This window comes from Lethenteron reissneri, chromosome 28 (assembly GCF_015708825.2).
Source record: "Lethenteron reissneri isolate LAM-NWPU_2019-01 chromosome 28, ASM1570882v1, whole genome shotgun sequence".
In the NCBI taxonomy this organism is placed as follows: Eukaryota; Metazoa; Chordata; class Hyperoartia; order Petromyzontiformes; family Petromyzontidae; genus Lethenteron; species Lethenteron reissneri.
The window spans coordinates 8,524,962-8,549,028 of NC_083806.1; the positions used below are offsets into that span (position 1 = coordinate 8,524,962).

A 24,067-nucleotide genomic window follows, 5' to 3' on the forward strand; every position below is an offset into this window, starting at 1 on the left:
GTGGGAGGGGTAGGGCTGGGTGGGAGGGGTGGGGCTGGGTGGGGCTGGATGGGAGGGGTGGGGCTGGGTGGGGAGGGTGGGGCTGGATGGGAGGGGTGGGGCTGGGTGGGAGGGGTGGGGCTGGGTGGGGAGGGTGGGGCTGGATGGGAGGGGTGGGGCTGGGTGGGGTGGGGCTGGGTGGGAGGGGTGGGGCTGGGTGGGGCTGGGTAGGTGGGGTGGGGCTGGGTGGGGAGGGTGGGGCTGGGTGGGGAGGGTGGGGCTGGGTGGGGAGGGTGGGGCTGGGTGGGAGGGGTGGGGCTGGATGGGAGGGGTGGGGCTGGGTGGGGTGGGGCTGGGTGGGAGGGGTGGGGCTGGGTGGGAGATGTGGGGCTGGGTGGGAGGGGTGGGGCTGGGTGGGGTGGGGCTGGGTGGGAGATGTGGGGCTGGGTGGGAGATGTGGGGCTGGGTGGGAGGGGTGGGGCTGGGTAGGTGGGGTGGGGCTGGGTGGGGAGGGTGGGGCTGGGTGGGGAGGGTGGGGGCTGGGTGGGGAGGGTGGGGCTGGGTGGGGAGGGTGGGGCTGGGTGGGGAGGGTGGGGCTGGGTGGGAGGGGTGGGGCTGGATGGGAGGGGTGGGGCTGGGTGGGGTGGGGCTGGGTGGGAGGGGTGGGGCTGGGTGGGAGATGTGGGGCTGGGTGGGAGGGGTGGGGCTGGGTGGGGTGGGGCTGGGTGGGAGGGGTGGGGTGGGGCTGGGTGGGAGATGTGGGGCTGGGTGGGAGGGGTGGGGCTGGGTAGGTGGGGTGGGGCTGGGTGGGAGGGGTGGGGCTGGGTGGGAGGGGAGGGTTGGGGCTGGGTGGGGTGGGGCTGGTCACCCCGTGGTGCCCTTATAAAACTCAACGTTTAATGCGAGACGCTTTCTATCCAGGGTAGCGTGGAACCACGCCGTGGTTTCTTCACGGCTCGTGAGCAAAAGTGAGAACACAAGGAACGACCAACGCAGCAAAAATATGCATTTATTACTCGATGCGAAACGTGATGTGTGTTTTGAAACAAATGAATATCGTCTTCACTTTTAAATGAGTGCAAATATGAAAACGTGAGTTTGGAAAAGAGCACGCAAAATTACGCATTTTGTGGAAATGGTAAAAAGAGATCGTGACCTAAACTTCGAAGCAGTTAAAATGTCTAGGTTGAATTTAAATGCCACAAACAAGATGTTTACTCTTTGGCTCTTTCGGTAAAGTCACGTAGATGAAATAATAAAATGAAAATAACTAAATTCATTTTATTATTTTTATTATTATATTTCACCTACGTGACTTTACCGAAATAACCAAAGAGTATGGATCCTTGCAGTCACGAAAACCTCAAATCTAAAAAAAACAACATGTTCTTTGTAATGGCTGGAATTGGCAATTGTCCCTTATACCGTGTACGGATCACGGCTCAGCGGTGGGGTGGAAGGTACTAGGTTATGCAAGTGTCAAGTTCCATAGTTCTGTGCCAGCCCCACTGGAACCTCTTCAGTGGACCGACCTCACTCTGATGAGCAAATGTTTAAAGAATAAAGGTGGGTCAATGCTTTATATGGATAACGGATTTTTTTTATATGAACATGACTGGTATGGCTGCAGCAGATAGGGTATTGGCGTGGACTTACATTGGAAGACAGAAGAGGTCCAATTGTGGCAAGGGCGTTATTGAGTGCCATAAATTCTGACGTCTACCACAAACACCCAGAGTCCTGCCATCACTGGATGTCACAAGAAAATGCAAGCTTTAACATCTTAATAATCCTCGTTATTTATCCAGGATAGCCAAAATATCAAGAATCCTTTTCGGGTGGCTGCTGCGTTTGGCGATGTTCAACCAATTCCTTTCCAAGTGCTTTCCAAGTGGGAGGAAACTATTGCCCAGAGATAACCCACTACCAGAGAATAAGGATCAAAATGTATTAACAGATTGGTTTCGCAACTCAACTTTCTGTACTGCCATATCGCCACCTCGCAGCCCAGCGGGGTCGGAATCTCCCAGCTCGTGATGACCACTGTGCAAGGCACCGTCCCTGCCTCGAGGCAAGGCAAAACAAGGTGACGGGCAGAACATTGACGTCCACCTTGCTCTGCTCATCCATGCCACGAGGGTTTTGCAACCGTCAGGCATCGAGGGCAAGCTCAACACGATCCGGGCTGCAATGACATCGGCATCAACATTCTGTCATTAGGCAAATAAAAACGAGTGTGTGATGGTTTTTCTGCAGACTGACCAGGAGAGGGTTTGTCCGCATAAAGCACCTGTGGCAAAAGGCAGCAGTTGTAAATCATGGCTATATTGTACTGATGATTCCTGACAAGGATGACGCCCGTATATAGGTTTTCCTATTGTCCTGCTCCTGCCTAACACGACCACGATTTTGGTGTTTTAACATCTTAACACAACTGTTTTGTTGCCAAAAAAATGGGAAAACCTATTCTCATATTTTGGTACTGGCAAAGGAGGTCCCATGATGTAGCTGCGCGCCCCAAGCTCTCATTACTCTGATAGTGCATTGTGTCTTTGTGGCGTCTTCTGGTCTAACACCATTTGAGACTAGGCTCAAAATAAAGCTGGTGTGGACCAATCAGTTTCAAAGACAATGCATATATTATCAGAGTACGTTTTTTGTTTGCATTCTGACCACAAGTGTTGTGGTTAATGCAGACATGATTCCTTGTAACAGGTTTCAGTTTGGTGTTTTAACATCTTAACACCTATTTTGTTGCCAGATAAAAAGTATGTCACGTTACATGCAAGATATGATCGGACCAATGGTGACAATTTCCCTTTTTTTGTCTTCAAATCACCTTTTGTGTCTTTTTACTCTGGGAATTCAAAGGAGTACATTTCTGCAAGGTGACTCATACTTTTGATAATTATTACTCTATATTAGATTATTACGACTTTATTATTACTTAAATGTGATTACTTTCATAATACTGGCAGGCTCTATTATGCAAATCTGTGCTGATACGATGGCTGGGACCAAGACTTTCACTTGAGATCAATGAAAGAGTGGACTGCGGGTGTCTTAAAAATCATCTTCATGTTCTTCACATTCAAGTATAACAAACTGTTCATATCCAGACGTCAAGCACAAACAGCAAGGAACATACATGTGTCATAGGCTGGAATGGACTAGGCACCAACAAAGAATAGCCATAAAAGTAAAATTAAATGAACTCACCACCTTCATTGGTGAGTTTAAAAAAAATCTATATTACCACTTTCAGCTTCATGGTAATGTACTCTTAAAACATCCCTTTGATTCACGTCAATTACAGCTGACATTGCACTTCGGGATATGGCACCCTATGTGAAACGCAGCATGTCCAGCAGGAAGAACAGAAAAATATTGCAAACCATGCATCTTTATCACTTTCGACACGGCCACCGCGGTCGTAAACTGTGATCGAGATGCAGGCTACATCACTGCTCATGGCGCAGGTGATACAAATGTGTATTTGAAATCCAGGGCTCGGAAAATAACTTTTGTTCGCTACCGATTGCATATACTTGGACCCTGTATTTCCTGTCCATGGCAGTGACGCGCGCATGCTCAAAGCTAAACGGGGTGGCTCCCAACGCGCCACATACAGATACAAACTACAAAAAATCCTCCAATAATCCGCGAATCCCATAGTTTGTAGCACGCTTATGGTTTGTAGGAACTTTTTCAAGCGGATTATCGGAGTAGTGCGGCAAAAAACTCCTCAAATCTGTGATTTATTCTGACAGATAATTAGAGTAATTTCCACGGCGTGTCACAGGATTCCAGAATCAGCAAAAAATCCCCACATCACGGATTTTTTAACTGACACTCGGCCTGATTCTTGTGTTGGTGGAAAATTAATTCCTGCCAATTTTAGCATAAATCCTGCTAAATTGTAAATTGTGGCAATTCGATATAGTTCACATCAAACATTCACAAAGGCTTTCCTTTTACCAACACAGAACAGTTTTTTGTGTTTAGTTTGTTGTCCTTCCGCCGCACCTCCAATTAGCATGGTTGGCTACGTACGGTGTGAAAGTTCAATATACATACACGTTAGGCCCATTTTGTACATTTCGTATTTGCTCCCTGTGTATATATGGTATTTATGGTGTGTATTGTATGTTTTAAATCCAGTGTTGGGTGAGTTACCTTATTGTTAGTTATTGATTGCAATGTACTTTGATTTATGTTTTTAGCTTTGTCAAGTCCTTTCATCAGGCAACCGACTGCATATTCAAGTTTGCTGCACACGTTGTTTTCAACACGACGATCATGCATAACCTACATCAACACTTAGTAATTTGGAAGTGGAAAAATCATTGAACATGGGCTCCTGAGCTAATAGCTGTCATACCGGAGACTTGACAATTTTACTGGGCATCTTTGAAAAAAAGCTTCATAGCGCATCGGATTTTTCCAGTACAAATAAATATTCTGATTCTGAAATTTCCTCTTGGACCACTAAGCAAAACAAAGATTGGCTTTTGCAAAAAAGAAAACGCCACAAATGTTGTGAAGACTAACATAGTATGTTTTTGTCAATATGTCAATTGTAACACACTGGTGTCCGAACCTGTACCGTTTATGTTTAGGTCCTTCTGGCATAATAGACATACAGTAAAACCTTGGATTGCAAGTAACTTGGTCTGCGAGTGTTTTGCAAGACGAGCACATTTTTCAAATAAATATTCATTTGATAAACGAGCGAGGTCTTGCAATACGAGTAGTACGTGTATACGCTTTGTCTGCCGTGCGTCACGTGATCACAACTTATGTACGAGTGCTTTGGATTACAAACACGTTTCCGGAACGAATTACGCTCGCAATCCAAGGTTTTACTGTATGTCTCAATGGACCCTTGCCAGGCTCAACCTGCAGAGTAGGGACAATTCCTCAGGCTTTGGGGAGGGGGGGGGACCCCTGCTGGGAAGGCAGAGGGGGAATGCTTCACCGCGTGGGGGTAGGTGCCACTGACGGTGGTAGGGTCTCGTCATCGGCAGAGAAGAGAGCGGAGCCTCGCGTGGGCACTCTGGGCCACGTGGCACCGTCGAGTGACTCTTAACAGAAATGAACTGCTCTGTAAATAAACACGTCGCTCGACTGGAGTTAAATCAGCAACTGCAGATCGGAACTTTTTTTTGTTGCAACGATTCATTCCCAAACATCTGTAACTCGTAGGCAACCATGGGAAACTGGTGAACACTACTTGTAGCAAAAATACCATGCATGTGTGATTTCCCATGCACTTTCATTATTATTATTATTGCAGGTATTTGAAGGGGTTGATTTTCAGCTCTTTTTATGCAACTGTATACTAGCTCAACAACTTCCACCATGAAAGCCCAGGATCTCCAGACTCCTTCAGAAGGTGCCCTGCTTTGAGGCATTTGGTGAAAATGTGGATTAGTAGGAGTTTGGTGTAGGCGATTTCAGATTAGAGGGAGGCTGTGTTTTAACAACCCTATATTATGATGGTATGGCCTGACAGCACTCACAGCCATGACTGCTAGATATATCCTCGGTGTTCTCAGGTCGTGAACAGCAACTGTTCTTTGGCCTTGTCTACTTCTTCTCCAGCACCTAGTAAAGATGGCGAGGCTTGACCACACTCCCGCAGAGAGAGCTGGGCAGTCTTCCCTTTATCTATTTTTCTTTCATCACCTCGTCCTTCGATCTTCATCACGGACAATCAGAAGCTGACCAGGTGGGGCAGCACTTTCAGATCGGTACCGCACGTGTGCATGGCGCAATTCTCCTGCCTTCGACGACCGAATGCAATCCCGCCCTGCCTGCCGTGCCGTCCCCATGCAGGGACACGACGAGGGGAGTGGCAGGATGGCGCAAGCTTCTCAGACTTCTTCCATATTTCACGAAACCAAGCGCAATGGAGGCTGCCCCTCCCCCCCCTCTCCACCGCTGCCTCATCTGACACAGCCTGTTAGGGGGGGTCAGCCCTCTTTTATAGGTGCTGGCAGAGGATTGTAGGGCTGGCGAGAAAAAGAGTGCTTTTGCATGACCTGCGAGCACCCAGCAAAGAAACACCTGCCAGTTATGTCCGTGAATGCTGCCAAGGGCAGAACTAAATATTACGTATTCAAACTAATGACTGCCAAAGCATCCACGCTGCCAAGTGCTTCCGCAGTCGTTCGTTAACCCAAGGCCCAATCCAACCCAGTCGCTCCTCCGGGCACACAGACCTGACGAGTGTCGACTGGTGCGCGAGAGCTGGCATGAGGCACCGTCACTGCGTGGGGCTCGTGGGCTCCACGTGATGGTGATTGGCAGCAGCAGCCTGACCCTCGCGGCAGCAGCAGGAGCCACTGTCGGCGATGCCGCCGCCGCCGTTCGCTTCCATGCCGTGCAGAGGCCCCTCACTCAGCCGCTTGAGGAAACGAACGATTTTCTCAATGGTCGCGTCCTGGTACTCGTGGGACCATCTGCGTGGGTTTAGGGGTCGCAGCAAACAGGGTGGGGCGAGGTGGGGGCGACGTTGGGCCAGGGTCGGGGTTAGGGGGCGGTAAACAAAAGCAAAAGGGTCAGCGCCGTCACAAGACTGCGGATCGAGGTGGACACACGGACAGCTGGTTCACGTCAGGATTTCAAAAGTACGAACTATGTGTAGTGTCATACATGTGAAAATACAATATTGACAAATATTTCATTTCCGTCAGCCGCGTCTTATCCACTGCTGAATTATGGCCTCCGCATGTCATTACCGTCCCTTGTGGACTTGAGCTAATCCCATCCATCCCCCTGTGAGTCACCCTCTTAAGCATCTTCCCTCCTTTGGCTGCCATGCTATGACCAGTCATCGCCACCGCCACCTACCACGGCTTTTATACGCAACACAAACGCGTTTAAACATTCCATCTCCGCTGTGACCATCCTCTCGGATGTGTTCCATTCCTTGACTACTCACTACGTTAATTCTAAACTATCGACCATCAGTCCGTCTCGCAATGTGCCCCTGCCCAAGCCCATTTACTTTTCTCAAGTCAATACGATGTCTCTAACTTGTGGTTGTTTTCTGAGCCATGGATTCGCTCGACTTCTAAGCCACCAGGTCGGTACTCTGTATAGGTATGGCTAGTAGGGTACTCAACAGAGGTCGCAAACGGGTTTTGACTCCTTACCCGTACCCGTACCCGGCCGGGTACGGGTAGGGTAAGGGTATCGGGTACCTGATTGCGACCTCTTGGATGAAGCCATGTTGCAGGCGCGGGTGGGTTAATTCTAGGAACTTGAATTGTGAGAAGAGACAAGACGTTGGGAAATGAGTGACAAACGGTTACTCACCAGTGACTCACGGCCTACCCGTACCCAGCCGCACCAGGGTCGCAAACGGGTACCCGGCCGGGTACGGGTAGCCGGGTATCGGGTAGGGTACGGGTATCGGGTACCCGGTTGCGACCTCTGGTACTCAAACGGGGCCGATGCCACGCGTGCATTTGGACCGCGCTACCAGCCCACTGCTGCCGCCGATGCTGGCTCTCTCACTTGATGCCGTTGAACTTGAGAATTCCACGCATGTCCTCGGGAAGGCTGCTGGGGTCCGGCCACTCAAACTTGTCGTACACGGGAACGATGTTCTTCTTGGACTGCAGTGCCGTCACTATTTCCTGGATGGATAAAAACACCGAGCGGTGAGAGGAACTCTCACACCTGTGGTCCCTGTGCGATGCGACTTCCATATCCCTCGCAAGTGCAAACACAACCGTGCGTTTCCGTGTGACGTTGCCGTGTGCAATCTCAAATTGAGTATTTAGAAGGCAAACGTTCAAAGTTAGAGCATGACGCTGGCCCATAACGGCCTACTCATGTCAGACTGCGTCCCGGGATCTCCAGCATCTACTGTGAGGAAACAGACAGCGCGCATTTTAATACACCTGCAGTACTAACCAGGGTGGCCTGCCGGATTTGAACCACGAACCTCGGAAACACCTCCGATCAGCACGGTTGGCTACGCACTGCGCGAAAGAAGTTCAACATTTAACATACGTACATAAACAAGCGTCTTAACGCGATGCCGCAGGGCCATGTGACCACCCGATAAGTGGCGTCGCGTGCCGCCGCGCTGTAGGTTACCTTGTGCACCCAGTCCTTGTGGTCCACGTCCTGCATGCACTTATCAAGGGCGTTGGGCGTGAGCACGAGCAGGAAGCTCTGAGCGGCGCGCACGCTTGCCAGCAGCTTCTCCTCGAACTTGCCGGATGTGAGCTTCTCCACGTCCAGGAAGGCGCTGAAGCCGTGCAGCTGCAGGTGCACCTTGAGCAGGCTGCACACGGTGGCGGCGCGAACACGCATGGACAACGCAGCGGGCCACTATGGCTCCCCCAAACATTTCCTCGTGTAGGTTTCCCTCGCTCTGTGCGGCGCTGGTAAAAATATGCGTTCCAAGAAAAGGGCTCACAAAGCGATACCGCATGAGACGGCTGCCTGCCGAGTGGCGCATATGGTACACGCAAAATTTCGTTCCGCGTCCGACCACATAGCCGCGTATGAGTGAATCGAATCGCATAATATAGCGGATTTTGGGGAGAAATTGTTTAGCGGCATGGATGCGAAATCGCACAAACCGTACCCGCATAAAGTAATGGGAACCTGTATTGCTATCCAATTAAGTTGGACTGTCGAAATCAATTAAGAAACAGTGATCACCTTTGCAATTATAATACTATTTGTATTCATATAGCTCAGGGGTCGCATGCGGCTCTTTAAGAACTGCTTCATGATGTTATTTATTAAGGACCACTGTCTTAGACTCGCATGCATCGCGGCTCTTGAAATATTTTTTTTGACCAAAGTCGAAAAAAAATGGCTTTTCTTATTATTTCGGGCGCCATGGTGGCGAGCTGTTAAATACCTTGCCTGGTATCCAGGAGGTTGTCTGCATGCTCTCCCCATAGTCATGTGGATTTTTCTCCAGGTCCTTCGGTTTTTCCATGCACATTTAGAAACATGGGTTTAGAGTAAATTGGCTGCTAGAAATCTCCACGTAAGCCATTTCGTTTGGCTATCACTTGTGGCCAGGTCTGAAAAAGAGCTAAAGAGCTCAGTGGGCCTTTCCTGGTAATATATTTTGAAAAATGTTAGTTTGATTTTGTCTTCTTGGTTCTTTCAGTAAAGTCACGTAGAAGGGAAATAATAAAATAATAAAAATAAAACATTATAAAATGCAATTCTCACGACGTTTCGGCCACAACGCAAGCTGACGCTGTCTTTCCGACAGCCCTGTTCTTCACCTGAGGACGGCTGCTTGCGTTGTGGCCGAAACGTCGTGAGAATTGTATTTTATTATGTTTTATTTTTATTATTTCCCTTCTACGTGACTTTCCCAAAAGAACCAAGAAGATGAATCCCTTCAGTCACGAAAGTTTGATTTTGGTTACCGATCCCTTGGCATAGCCAGAATAGACTTATCCAGACTTGCTCGGTTGCCCGGAGGCCCGCTCACCTGGCCATCTGCGAGCCAGTGGCGCGTCGGTAGCTGATGAAGACGTCGGGCTTGTCGCCGCTCGCGGGGCTCTCGCCCCCGCTGCTCACCGGGGAGCCCACGTCCGCAGCAGCTGGTACGTTTCAAAACAGACACGCAAACACGTGCACGTCATGCAGGCACCATCAATGGTTCCTCAAGACTCTCACTGTGATTCTCTTGCCTGAGGTCACCGTCTAAAGACGTTTCGGTAAAAATGTGACCAAATGACGGGCGGCACTGATACAGATGTTGACAACCGTGCACAGGTTTCGTTCTTATTAGGACTCATCGGTATAGTATAGTCGCCAATGCTCACTGCTGAAAAGTCTGCTTCTGGAAACCATATACACCTGACCCTCGGTCTACATGGGTTATTTCTGCCTAAACAAGATTTGTAGACCAACGTCTGACCCTAGCCGCTGGTATAAGTTTAGTTTTGGCCTTTCGACCATATTTCCACAGTAAAAAATAATTACGGGCAACGATAGCTGACGACGATGGCGGTGGGCATTATGCAAACATGCGATTTAGTTTTATTGCAATTGCGTCACCGGATCACAGGCATGCACCACCACGCCTGGCCAGGCCTCCGGACGCACGCACAGACGCACGCACACACGCACGCTTGTTACCCCTGGCGGCGGCGGCGAGGATGGTGGCGCGGTGCACGCCGTTGTCGACGCAGCAGTCGTCGGGTGAGTTGCGCGTCCGTGAGCTGCGCCAGGAAGGGCCGCGTGACGCCGGCGCGTAGCAGCCCGTAGGTGTAGCGGCGGAAACCGGGCCCCACGCGGTTCAGCCACTCGCACAGCTTGCTGCCATCGCACGCGCTGTAGTCCGCGTACGTCTTAAGCTCCGCCAGCTCCCGCAGGAACCTGACACCGGGACACGTCGGCAGGTTGCGGCAGTCACAAGGCCGCGTCGCCTCACCGAGCGAAACTCGCCTGCAGCTTCGTACTTTTTACGCAATTATAACATTTATTTGTTATGCAACGATGATCCCGTTTGGCCAGCTGGATGTATGTTAAACTTATTTCGCACTGTATGTCGCCAACCGTGCTAATCGGAGGTGCAGGGGAAGGACAACTAAACACATACAGCAGCTGCAAAGTGTATATAGCTTGATTTGAAGCTTTCGTGACTGCAGGAATCCATACTCTTTGGTTCTTTCGGTAAAGTCACGTAGGTAGAAGCAGTTTCTTCTTGCTTTGGTTGTCCCGCCTGATGACGATTGCTTGTGTTGCGATCGAAACGTCGTGATCTATTATTTTCTACCTACGTGACTTTACCGAAAGAACCAAAGAGTATGTATATAGCTTGTACTGACAAATCCATATATTTCTCCCTATCTCAATAAAAATACGTTACTTTTTACGATGTAGATGCACACATTCAAATGCTCTTAAATAGTTATTTTATTTTGCACGATTTTCTACTGACGATATTTTATTGTATTTCGATGAGCATCTCCTTCACTAAAAGAGACTCACTTCTGCAGATGTCTGGTTACAAATGACAAAGAACTGCAGTTACGGTGCCTCTCCATGAGCGCGGGATTTACCTCCTCCTCGTGACGCTCTCCTTCATCGCAAAGTCACCGCTCAGATCCTGTTCGCTCAGCAGCAACAGCAAATCCCCGTCCACTTGGAGCTCCTGAAAACATGACGGACAGCCGTTTTCGGCTCAAGTGAGCTGAAAGCTCTTCTGAAAGTCTGCCAACACGGGCAGAGATAGGAAGGCAGTGAAGGAAAGTGACAGTGGGAGAGAGAGAGAGAGGGGGAGAGGTGCCGGCAGATGTAATAAACTCTGAATAACTGTAAAACAAAGTGTCCGCACGGGATGGCACCTCGCTACTTGTCGGAGCTGCGCTTGCCCATTGCAAAGGGCCTGCAAACGACAGTACTTGAGATATGCTGCTGTCGGTGGCCATGTCGCTAAACTGAGAATGTACGTACGGTGAACGTGCTTTCCTAATCGTGACCCCGTCGTGTGGAACATTCGCACAAAACAAGAGCAAGGACAGCCGCTTCAGGCGTGACCTGAAGATGCAGTTCCTGTCCACAGTGCAATAAGAAGGCACCGCGCACTAGATGCGCTTCAGCATGATTTAGCGTTCCTTAATGACTACAGCAGAAATCCAATAATCCCCCGTGATACGTGGGAGGACCATATCGTGAATCAGATTATGGGAGATTCCAAAGAACACAGGATGAGATGTTACTATCCTTTGTGCAAGCACTTCCAAGAGTTCATGAACAGTGAGCCTGGTGAAATTTGGGGAGCGCATCGTCAGTAGTGACCCTTTGGTTCCTAGGGTGTTTCGGCCTTTCATACTATACACCCTCCCCAAAGGCGGCCAGCGACAGGGTGATCAATCCTACGCTTGCGTCCCATTCCCAATTAGTCATAGGAGTTGCCTTGTTGTTGGTAGCCAACATCCCATGGGACTATGCATGGCAGGGGCGTCCTCCTCCCTGAGTCAAGCATTGTTGACTGCATACCTCCTGGCCCTCTCACTTTGGGGCCCAGCTGGGGTCTTTCCTCTTCATCCAGAGCCACTGACTGCTGCCTTCTGCCGCCTCCGAGGAAATAACCGCTCTCGGAAGAGAGATCAAGATATCCGAAATACTTTAACGGGTTTCATGATCAACAGTCCTGCGAACCGCGGGCAATACGCAAATAACAAGAGTTTGCAGATTATTGGAGCGCAGATTTTTTGTAGCTCCGCCGGATTTATATTACATGAGTGTAGAAAGGGGGGGCGGCAGGAGTTAAGCGAGGGGAACGGTGGAGAACGAGAGAATGTGCGAGTGGCGGCAGCAAGGATCACCTGGAACAGCGGAGCGTACTTGCAGAACCCGACCTGCCGCAGCCAGGCCTGCACGTGTGTCGGTCTCCACGATGGCACGGTGGTGGGGAGGCGGACGGGTGGCTCCTCTCCCAGGATGGTTAGTGTGCGGTGAGCGAGACGGCACGCCGTGCCACTGGAAGAGTAGCTCACCAGCCGCTTGAGGCTCTGCACCACACCGATCTCCTGGAAGAGCTGTCGGGGTTGCACCGCGACCGGTGACCAAAAACATCGCATCCGCACAGATAGATGTTTTTATTACTTATTCCGCGAGCCACACATTGCAATGCAGTACAATAGAGGACATCCTTGCAGCCAACAGATGTGAATAGATGGATCAGAGCAAGGCCCGATGGCTGGAATATTCTTTTGTAGAAACACTGGCTCAAAAGTCAACATTCCCAAACTCAGAGGCTCCGTGCGTGACAATTACCAGATGTGAGGTCACAAAAAATGATCGATTTTTAAACAAGTTGTCTGATGTTTTCATTCAGTTTTTTTTGTCTTCTTAAATAAGCTCAATTCAAATGAGTAACAGCTATTGCTTATTTTTAAATAAAATGGTGTGTGTATAAATAGAGAACTTTCATCGTTCAATGTACATGTAATCGTGTGTTTTGTCGATTTTATCTATTGTTGGTTTAGTTTAATCAACCGCAGAGCGTATCCAACATTTGGCAGAGCAGACGACGGCGCTCCATACTTTGTGAGCAAGCCAAAAATTGTTGGGAATAAACAACTACAGTGATTGTATGCAGTTGACAAGCACAGATAATCAATCAAACATTATTTAGGATAGCGCCCTTCACAAGAAAATTGTCAGAGCGCTTCCCAGATGGACACATTAAAACGTATACAACATTGCATCAATACAAATTTAAATGACACGACGCAATATTCGTTAAACTTAATTAAAAAAAACATCAATACACTCCCCGAGTGAGTAAACAGGCCCCATAAACTGACCATCAAATAGTGGTGTCAACCTGACAGGCAGATCAACTCATGGGGATTTGTATCAAACCGAAGAGATGGGTCTTCAGGAACCGTTTAAATGTGCACGGACTACCAGCTTCCCTTATGTCAACGGGGAGGTTGTTCCACAACCTGGGAGCCAGACAATGGAATGAGCGCCCTCCCGAGGTAACACATCTCAACCGAGGCGTCACAAGAAGGCTCAGGATCTAAGACTTCTGGAAGGAACATTTCTCTCCAAAAGATCAGAGACATAAACAGGACCTGTGCCGTCCCAAGACTTTAAATGTTAACAGCAGGATTTTAAATGTGATCTGGAAGTGGATGAGATTATACATCAGTTCCACCCCCCCCCCCCAAAAGCATGTTAATTTACGTGGAACAAAGATTGCCTGCTGTGGTTTAGAAAATACGCTTCTCAGCGACCACAGGCGACATCAGACTGTGATGCACGAGCGGAACGGAGAGTAATCGACAACGCTCGTGGGCGCTACCCTTCGCCAGCGCCAACGCAACAGACCGCACGACATCCGCGCTCAATTCCGTCACCGTCAGCCGCTGCAGCTGCTGCAGTGCTCACAGTGATGGAAACTACGGCGGATAATAGTGTAAGCTATATTCCACTGGCTCAACAATAGGAATCGCATTTTTTGTATATTAGTCTGTTACTTTTAAACGTCACCGTGGAAATCGAGCAATGAAATCAGCTCCCGTGCAGGTGCTGGGCGGATTGTTACATCGCAGGGCCATCGTGAGGGTTAATAGCTGCTTGGGTTGAGGCCTTCACCCGGCAGTGGATTGAGGTGGATGATGAATAACGTTGCCTTCTGAGTCACACGAGGTAACATCATGAGGTGCCTGATGCGACGTGGCACGCCTGCCGATGGCGTCGCACGACGATGTCGTTGGGAGACGTACGTATGGCTGTGCGTGACGTCCCCGCTCGAGCTGAAATGGCTTTTCTATTCGGCATTGTAAAAAAAAAAAATTGTGGGAAATAATTTTTTCATCAATTTGGTCGATTTTCAATCGGGGTGAATCTTTCAAAGCAATACGACTGTGCACAGAAAAACGTCATTCGCGTTGGATCATCTTTACGAGATCATCGTGACTTCATGTTGCCAACCAAGATGGACGGACAGACGGGCAGAGAAAATAGCATTAACGCTTTTTTATCCTTAGCTGGTGAACCTTAAACACAGTTCTCATCTCAACGATACGCACCTAGGATGTGCATCCCAAGCTGTCCAACAAGTGGGATTGAGCTTCATAATGATGAAAAGCATGAGAGTTATGTACAGTAAGGAGCTCTCTAGCGAGGTCAACTGCACTGACATGTTGAGTTTATTTGATTTGTTGCATAGATGAACCCATTCAGCTAGTTGCCTGGCTATATTACAAGGGAGATCCGCGATACTCGTATTCGCGGGTATGACAGCTGAAACTGCAGTGACCACAACATTAGGCGCACGGCAAGCGGCCGCGACACGCGCAGCAATCGCAAGGGCTAGTTGCTTTGCGGCTTGCGTCGTAGACAAAACGGAACAGCTCAGCGACGCCACCGCGCACCTCGCCGTGCTGCTGCTGCGTCTTGATCATGGCCTCGACGCAGAAGTAGAACGCGGCGACGCACTGCGGCTCCACACGCGAGCTGTCCAGCAGCGGCAGCAGCTGCTGCAGGTACTGAACGGTGCGGCCCTGCATGTCGTCGCGCGAGGTCAGCAGCTCCTGCGCGTGCTTCTCCGGGTCCAGCGAGGCGATGAACGGCTCCACGAGCTCCAACGTGCCCGAACTCAGCACCTGGGTGGCACACGGAGACATCAACCACCCCCCCCCTCCACCTTCCGCAAGTCGACCCCCCCACGGCCACCAACACCCAAGTGTGGTGGCCGTCGACAATCACACGCTACTGCACCGCATCAGTGCTTAACACGCAGCTAGGGAAGACAGCTCGAATTTGACAATATTTCAGATTGAAATGTTATCAGTTTCGCTCTTGCATTTTTAGCTCGCGAAACACACGAGCGCGATGTGATTGGGAGCGCTGTACAAAAATCCCCTTTGTTAGCCGTCATGCTATTTCTCCCCTTTTTTTAATGAAGTGCTTTATATGAACACTTTTAATCGGCAGATCCTGAATTGCTAATCAAGCCGAAAGATTTTATTCTCCGAGAGCACGGGCAAGATATTACTGGCTCTCATTAGGCTCCACATGAACTGCAGTCGAGCTTGTAGTTTTGATTTAAAGCTTCAGTGACTGCAGGGATTCATATTCTTGGTTCTTTCGGTAAAGTCACGTAGAAGGGAAATAATAAAATAAAAAATTTCAATATATAAAACAATAAAATTCTCACGACTTTTCGACTGCAACACAAGCAATCATCATCAGGTGTGAAATCCACACGGGGGATGATGATTGCTTGTGTTGCAGTCGAAACGTCGTGATAATTTTTAATGTTTTATATTAATATTATTTTATTATTTCCCTTATACGTGACTTTACTGAAAGAACCAAGAATATGAGCTTGTAGTTACAAAGCCTGTCAAGGTAAATGAACACGGAACTAAAAACAATGAACACTGAACTGCATCTGAAGACAGCCACTGTAAATTAGGAAATTCCAAAAAATGACCAACAAATTACTCAATTGCTATCACACGCAGCAATCGTCGGACCAAACTGGCAGTCTAATGACCACTTGCAGGCCAATGCCGAGTCACCTTGTGCCAGAACACAGGGACAGCTGCCACTGGCGGTGCTCTTCGAAATATTTGAAATGAGGTGTTTACGTGAAGCGCGTTTGAATTGCCGAGTCGTTTGAGCGCCATATAAAATGCAAAGGTAGGCTTTGCTGGGTAAACAAGAATAACAAGAGTAAATAAAAACACAACTAATAATTCTTCTTCTTGGTTCTTTCGGTAAAGTCACGTAGAATGTAAATAATAAAACAATAAAAATAAAACATAATAAAATAATTCTCACGACGTTTCGGCCACAACGCAAGCAGCCGTCCTCAGGTGGAAAACAGGTCTGTCTTCAGACTCTGAGGACGGCTGCTTGCGTTGTGGCCGAAACGTCATGAAAATTATTTTGTTTTATTTTTATTATTTTATTATTTACATTCTACGTGACTTTACCGAAAGAACCAAGAAGATGAATCCTTGCAGTCACGAAAGCTTTAAATCGAAACACAACTAATAATTACGCACGAGCGACCCGACACACCTTTTGCTGAACCTCCTTGTTGTTGACGAGCACGGCGATGGCGAGGCTAGCCGACAGACGCACGCGCTTGTCGGCAGCTGAACGCCAGCGGGAAGAGCCACTCGGCCGCCTTCTTGTCCACCATGCGCCGGTGGTTGTCGGGCCCGCCGTACATGGCGCAGTTGGCGATGGCGGCGGCGCAGTCGCGCAGGACGTCCACGTCCAACAGGCGGCACCAGAAGAGCACGGCGTCCAAGCCGCCTTCGCACACCAGCAGCGAGCACGTCTCCTCTGAGTTCTTGAACATGTGCTGCAGGATGGCGGCGGTGGCGCGCACCGTGCGCGCGTCCTCGCGCTCCTTGGCCAGGCCCAGCACGGCGCCGAGCCCAAAGCGCGCGATCCACTTCCCTGCCGCACGTTTCCGCAGCCCAAGGGCAGGCACCAGCAGAGGCAGCATTAGGGTCAGCAGCACCATCACCATAAAAATTAGCTGCAACATCATCATCATCAGTAAGATCAGCTGCACCATCACCATAAGAATTAGCTGCACCATCATCATCAGTATGATCAGCAGCACCATCATCATAATCAGTAAGATCAGCTGCACCATCACTATAAGAATTAGCTGCAACACCATCAGTATAATCAACAGCACCATCATCAGTAAGATGAGCTAAACCATCCATCAGTAGGATCAATAGCACCAATAGGCAGGCCTTGTTTGGTTTAATGAGTCATGAAGTGCACCGAGGCAGTGAGGAATCATTCACTGCTAACAAGGCCAACAACTGGTCGAGCAAAATATTGAGCATGACTTTTTACTACAAAATGTATCAAGGCAATGATTGTCACAAATCCATCAACGTTGCAAAGACCTCGTACCTCCTCCATCTGTGCAATGTCTCATACATCTTCCATTTCCTTGTTTCAGCTGCTGCCGAGACCCGCATCCGTGCTCTCATCACATCCTGACTCAATTACTGTAACTCTCTCTGCTATGATCTTCCCAAATCCTTCACCTCCAAAATTCAGATGATCCCAAATGGTAACTTAAAATGCAGGTTTTTCATATTTTTTCATATTTATTTTTGGGTTAGGCTACATGGTAGTTTTATGCCAAAATTCTTGTAATTGTCTTGTTTACTACGATTATTTATTCGTGCCAATGTACTGAGCAATAAAGCTCGTCACTGGTGGCTTGAGACTTTTCAAGACTGTTGCACATTGTTGCAAACAACTGTTGCACATTGTTGCAAACAACTGTTGCACATTGCTGACTCGTGTTAAACCGAACTTTGATGTTATGTTTGTTTAGGATCCTAGCAATTTAACCCGCGGTGCCTGCAGTTAAGTTTTACAGATGTAGTTTTATAGCTTTAACTATACCGTAAATGGTTCAGAGGCATCTGTCTAGATGCCCTTGTAGTCTGTTGTTAGCCTATAGCTGTTATTTTTATGCTCGTTTGACACGTTACATTTCTACTTCTATGTGCTCTGCATGGGACACTCTTCTCGCTCGGTGCATAAGCATCCTTGATGAGGATGTTCTTCTGCTGTGGATGATGGTGTGACTTCGCATGTAGGTAAACACCAAGTGATACTACAAGACTTCTCACCCACACCCATAAATCGTGACCACATTACCCCGATATTCCGATCCTGTCACTGGCTCCCAATTCAGGCCTGGCTCAATTTTATGATCACCCTTGGAATCTTCACGATTGCCTACGGACTAGCCCTTACCTACCTCTTACTTCTCACTCTACACCTCTTCACACTCTCCGCTACAGCAACCAAGGGATCTATTCAAGTTTCAAGTGAACCTTTTTTCTGTGGGAAGTCGTTCTTACTGTGCTGCTCTTGCAGTTTAGAACTTCCCCACCCCAGCTTTCCATCCTGCCAACTCCCTGTTGTCATTGAAGTCCAAGTGTAAGAACTTCCTCTTCTTCTCGGCTGAAAGAATACATACAGTATCTGTGACTTGTTTTTCCTTCCCATGCACATGGCCGACTGTATTTACATTATTGGTACCTCATTTGCCAGTAAAAAATATGATCATTGGTTTTTTACCCTTTTATCTGGCAACAAAACTGACACCTTTTTTTACGAGGAGTCATGTTTGCATAGACCACAATACCTGCAGTCATAATGCAAATAAAAAAACATAACTCTGATAATGTATGCACTGTCCTTGAAGTTGATTGGTTCACACCCGAGACAGCTTTCCTTAGAGCCTAGTGTCATTCTGCCTTTTGGCGTCATCTGGTCCAACCCATGTGAGACTAGGCTCTAAGGAAAGCTGTCTCGGGTGTGGACCAATCAACTTCAAGGACAGTGCATACATTATCAGAGTTATGTTTTTTGTTAGCATTATGACTGCATGTATTGTGGTCTATGCAAACATGACTCCTCGTAAAAAAAGATGTCAGTTTTGTTGCCAAATAAAAGGGTAAAAAAAACAATTATTGTATTTACATTGTCTTGAGATACAGTTGCATTTATACGCTACACACATCGAAAACTGTATTGTACAGTATGCTTCCAATTAGGGACGTATTACAAGCATTGGCCCTGGCGAGGCCACTTGATGAAAATACGCTTGGCTGGCTTTAGAACCCCATTATTCCTCGTTGGCCTTGTGCCTTTTCTAGTACAGTATAGTGTCGCTTAAATTCCCGTGTGCTTATGGCCAGATTCCAACAATCACTCCTGACATTATTTTACAGTTTTATACTTTCACTCAACCTCAGTTGTAAAACAAATTTGGCGAGCCAGTCCAGTATACGAGAAGATTGTTCTCGCTAACAATGATCAAATCGCTCACAATTAGAAACCGAGAGTGCATTCACTTATACAGCAGATTTTTTGTTTATCTGTAGATAAGCAATTCCACAGCAAGTAAGCTATTAATGAGGGTAGCATCAACTATTAATGTTTAAAATTATTGCACCGTTATCGCATTGGCAGACAACACGTCCCAGCTTAGAGGGCAAGCAATGGAATGTGCAGCTGCTGCTGCGATGATGGGTTTGTAGTTTTATTTTATCACCGACTCACAGGCCGGCGTGTCTGACAGTGCAGATGACTGTGGATGACGTTAAACTCGACCGCGAACCAAGCCACTGCGCTGCCTGCCTGTATGAGTGCACCAACCTCACAATGAAAAAGAGGAGGAGGTGGCCAACACCAACCGTAAACATCCTTGCTTTTCAGAAACTATCATGCCATGGCCTATGTAATCACTTGCCACGAGTAACTCGGTCCAATTAATAGCTGAACCACAGCAGAGTTATACAATGCTCATTAGTGAGGCACGACGTCGTAGTTATTATACAGAACTAGGACAACGGCCACCAACACAGATTTGTCAAGCACTGTCCTCTGTTAAATTCATCCAAGGAACTGGCAAACAAGTCCCACACTCCCAGTTAACCTCGCACTCCCCTCGTTATCACTCGCACACTCCTAGCAGAGGTCGCAATCGGGTACCTGATACCCGTACCCTACCCGATACCCGGCTACCCGTACCCAGCCGGGTACGGGTACGGGTACCGGTTTGCGACCCTGGTGCGGCCGGGTACGGGTAGGCCGTGAGTCACTGGTGAGTAACCGTTTGTCACTCATTTCGGGTAGGGTACGGGTAGCGTACGGGTACACGTACCCGGCCGGGTACGGGTACGGGTACCCATTTACGACCCTGGTGCGGCCGGGTACGGGTAAGGAATCAAAACCCGTTTGCGACCTCTGACTCCTAGTCAGGGGGTTGGTTTTCATGTGCGGTTTGGGTGCACAGAAAGAACATTTGAAATCAGTTACGGTTAAATCGGTTAAAATGAGTTTGAAAGGTTCAGTTCTGGCTTACTGTTTGTGTAAAGTGGTTTGAACCACTTCACATTTGCACATTTGGTCTAAATTAGCTAAATTAACACCTTCCGTGTAGCTTACATTGCAGGCTACACGGGAGGTCTTTGTTTAGCAATTTGTTTCCAATTCTTAGACAGATGTGTTTGAATTGCTTCAAGAGGGCGTGCTGCCCTCTTTCTCCCTGCCCTCGACGCAAGTGGCCATGTTGTTTCCGTCGTGGCACCGCGCCTTAAGACGTCAACGTGCGAGCAAGCACCTGTTGTCGGTCGTAAGGACCTGCTGCAGAAGCTCGGCCGCCCCGGGCCTCACGTGAGGCCTGCACGAAGCGAGCAGCGATAGCAGCAGCTCGAGTCCCCCCTGAAGCCGCAGTGTGGAGCACAGCTCCGTGGCCACTTCGCGGCCCACCACGGGCGTGGCCCACGCCTCCTGCAACGTGGCCTCCAGCCCAGCCAAGGTGGCCACCTCCTCCTCTGCCACGTCCTGCCTCGGCCGCCCGTCGCTCTCTCCCACCGGGGAGTCGGGCGTCGCCAGCTCCTTCAGACGCCGCACGCCGTCGACGAGCCGCGGCAAGAGTCGCTCGAGCTCCCGGCGGCCATCGTCGGCGTGCTGGGAATCCGGGTCAGGCGCCTGCATGGCGGACGGCGCTGGGCTGCGGTGCGGGGAGCTTTGCTCGCGAAGCTGCTGGTGGTCGGGAGGAGGCGTGCGGGATGAGGACGTGGGCCAGCAGGAGCACAGCTTCGTGTGCGAGGAGCGGCCCGACTTCTTCATCTGTGTCAGGGTTGCCTCGTTGCAGTCGGGGGCCGCGTGGCCGAGTGGTCAGCACACCCGCCACAGAGCCAGTTCACACAGGGGTGACGGTTCAATTTCAGCCACGGGTGACAGGTTATTTCTGTGGGGAAACGATGAGGTGCCAAGTAATTAACACGAGGTGGATGTTATGCCATTGCCAGTGCAAGCCACTGCCTTCATGAATAATATCGAAAATACCAGGTATAAAATAATGCAGCTTCAATTGTTAAATTCAAGTTGAATCACGTGAGAACTCAAGAGACAAGGACAGTCTCAATTGCAAGAGTGACATGGAGTTGCTTAATTATTATTTCCTACTTTAAAACGCGTTGTTGTCAAGCCATTGCCAAGTCATTGGAAAACAGCTTCCCCTCATTGTGTCATTCATGAGGGTTGTTTGATCATATCTCACCACACTGGCCAGTGCACGTTGGTGACGAAGAGGCGGTGCAGAACCACTTCAGATTTCACTTGCCACTGATGTTTGCTGTTGCCGGGAATTCATCAGTTTCATAGCGAATTGTGCTAATCACTGCACCACCACTCCCCCCGACAAAATGAAGCCATGTCCATCTTCCACTGCCCACTCAGATTCAAGAACACAGGATGAGATGTTACTATCCTTTGTGCAAGCACTTCCAAGAGTTCATGAACAGTGAGCCTGGTGAAATTTGGGGAGCGCATCGTCAGTAGTGTACCTAGTGTACCTTTGGTTCCTAGGGTGTTTCGGCCTTTCACACTATACACCCTCCCAAAGGCGGCTAGCGACAGGGTGATCAATCCTACGCTTGCGTCCTATTCCCAATTAGTCATAGGAGTTGCCTTGTTGTTGATAGCCAACATCCCATGGGGCTATGCATGGCAGGGGCGTCCTCCTCCCTGAGTCAAGCATTGTTGACCGCATACTAAACAGCAGACAACCCTAACCACATTGCTCTTGTACAGGAGATGTATTGTCTGCTTATTCGCATATTCTCCACAACGACGCCAATTATTCTATTCCTGCTAGTGTATTATAAAAATGTGCGTCAAACTAGACCCATGTCTTAGAGAGCATGACCTTGCCTATAACCTCTGCCAGTTCACCAGCATTGATTCAAGCAAGTATGACTACTTATGAGACATTGCATATCGGTCCACAGCGTTTTCATGTACTGTATATCAATTAATGCTGCTTAACACGTGCACTCCCAGAAGGCCGTGGGTCTGATGGTTGTGTAAAAATTCGGTACAGTACTTTAATTTTGTTTTTACGTGGAGACAGAATTCCAAAGGAGACATTCAAACCTGTAAAACCATACGGTTCACCCGTATTCTTGTACAGGGAAATTGAGTTTCCAGATCCATACGGCGTAGAGCCGTTTCAATACGGGCAAACATTTTGATGGGAATTTGTAGGATGAACGTTGAGATTTATAAGGGCACGGGGTGACCAATAAGGTCTGAATTGGTCTCTAATAAGGTAGGCAACTGATAAGGGTTCGACAGGTATGGACATTATTTATTTTCTTACTGACATGCACAATGATGCAAATTATTACTTATCTTATACATGTGGGCCAACACTAACCCTAACCCCTAACCCTAACCGATACCCGGCCGGGTACGGGTAGCCGGGTATCGGGTAGGGTACGGGTATCGGGCACCCGATTGCGACCTCTGCATTAACATGCTAATCTCTCACATTAACATAGCCACCTCGGGCGCCCGCCGTGGAGGCCGCTCAACGATCTTACATTATCATGCAAATTTTTACTGGGCAGCCCTTTGATTGGTGGGAAAACCCACCACCGTCACGGTCGCTTCCCACCACTTGCATTATCATTGGCTGCTGACATTTTGGCTACGCCCATTTCAAACCTTTATAAACAGTTTGCCTTGGAAGCTAAGCCCCCCTTTTCCTGAAGACAACCGCTTGTGTTGCGATCAAAACGTCGTAGTTTTTTATTTTCTTTGAACCTCTTTACGTGACTTTACCGAAACATCCAAAGAAGATAAAGAATAATTATTCGTGTAGTTGTCGACACATCCCCCCCCCCCCCCAATATTCAAATATGCTCAAAATGTCCCCCACAATATATTGCTATAAACAATTGCTACGCTATGTAAATAAAAACAACAATTTACTTAACCTTGGCCACAATATCTGGAATTGTCTTCATATAAATCAATGCATTGATTTCAGTTTTTTTATTGTGGTTATGGTTCTACTTTATTAATCCCTAATCTCTGCAAATACATACGATGAAACAAGAAATGGTAAAAACAAAAGTAAAAACAGAGCAATGTAATACAATACACTATTAGATATTATTGTCAAAAATAACTAAATAAAGCCCATCCCATGTGTTAGTGAATTTTTAAATAATTTAGGCAGGAAATTAGTTTAAAATTTTAGATTATTTTTCTGGGTTGGGACCCCCAGACACCCTGGATGATTTGGTCCCCCCCCCCCCCAATGTTGACTCCATGGCTACAGCCTTGCTGTAAACTCTAGTTGCAGGGCGCGCATGTGGCGTTCAGGTGATGCTCGCAGGCGTTATCCCTCGAACGTTGCCACTTCTAAACAACGCAAGACAACGCAGTAACATTGGCCGGATCAATCATCTATCTTCTGGCGTTTAGTAACGGGGCTGGTTACGCTCAAAAGCATTCGTAACGACGCAGACATCCGCACAGCGTTGACGGTACAATGATCGGGAGCTGTTGTTTGAACAAGATACACTTCCAAAGGAGGCGCATCAAATGAACAAATACGCACGTGTCAATGATGATGATGTTGATGATGGTGGTGATGATGATGTTAGTTAGTTAGAGAGCGGCTCTTCTTACCGTTACCGCCCGCAGCGCTGCGGCCGGGAAGGATGCACTGTAGCGAGACGTCATGGGCCCGGCTATAAATAACCAG

The 24,067-nt window shown here is 48.5% G+C and overlaps 1 protein-coding gene across 1 annotated transcript; it reads right to left on the minus strand.

Moving 5' to 3' along the window:
• Positions 1-972: 972 nt before the first annotated feature.
• SARM1 (sterile alpha and TIR motif containing 1) lies at positions 973-24,067 on the minus strand. The gene is given in 13 exon segments (XM_061562032.1): positions 973-6,443; positions 7,504-7,625; positions 8,092-8,281; positions 9,461-9,572; positions 10,114-10,174; positions 10,176-10,353; positions 11,040-11,131; positions 12,309-12,521; positions 14,871-15,101; positions 16,528-16,602; positions 16,604-16,914; positions 20,613-21,259; positions 23,992-24,067. Coding segments are annotated over 12 exon segments (2,307 nt in total). The 5' UTR covers positions 21,139-21,259; positions 23,992-24,067; the 3' UTR covers positions 973-6,247.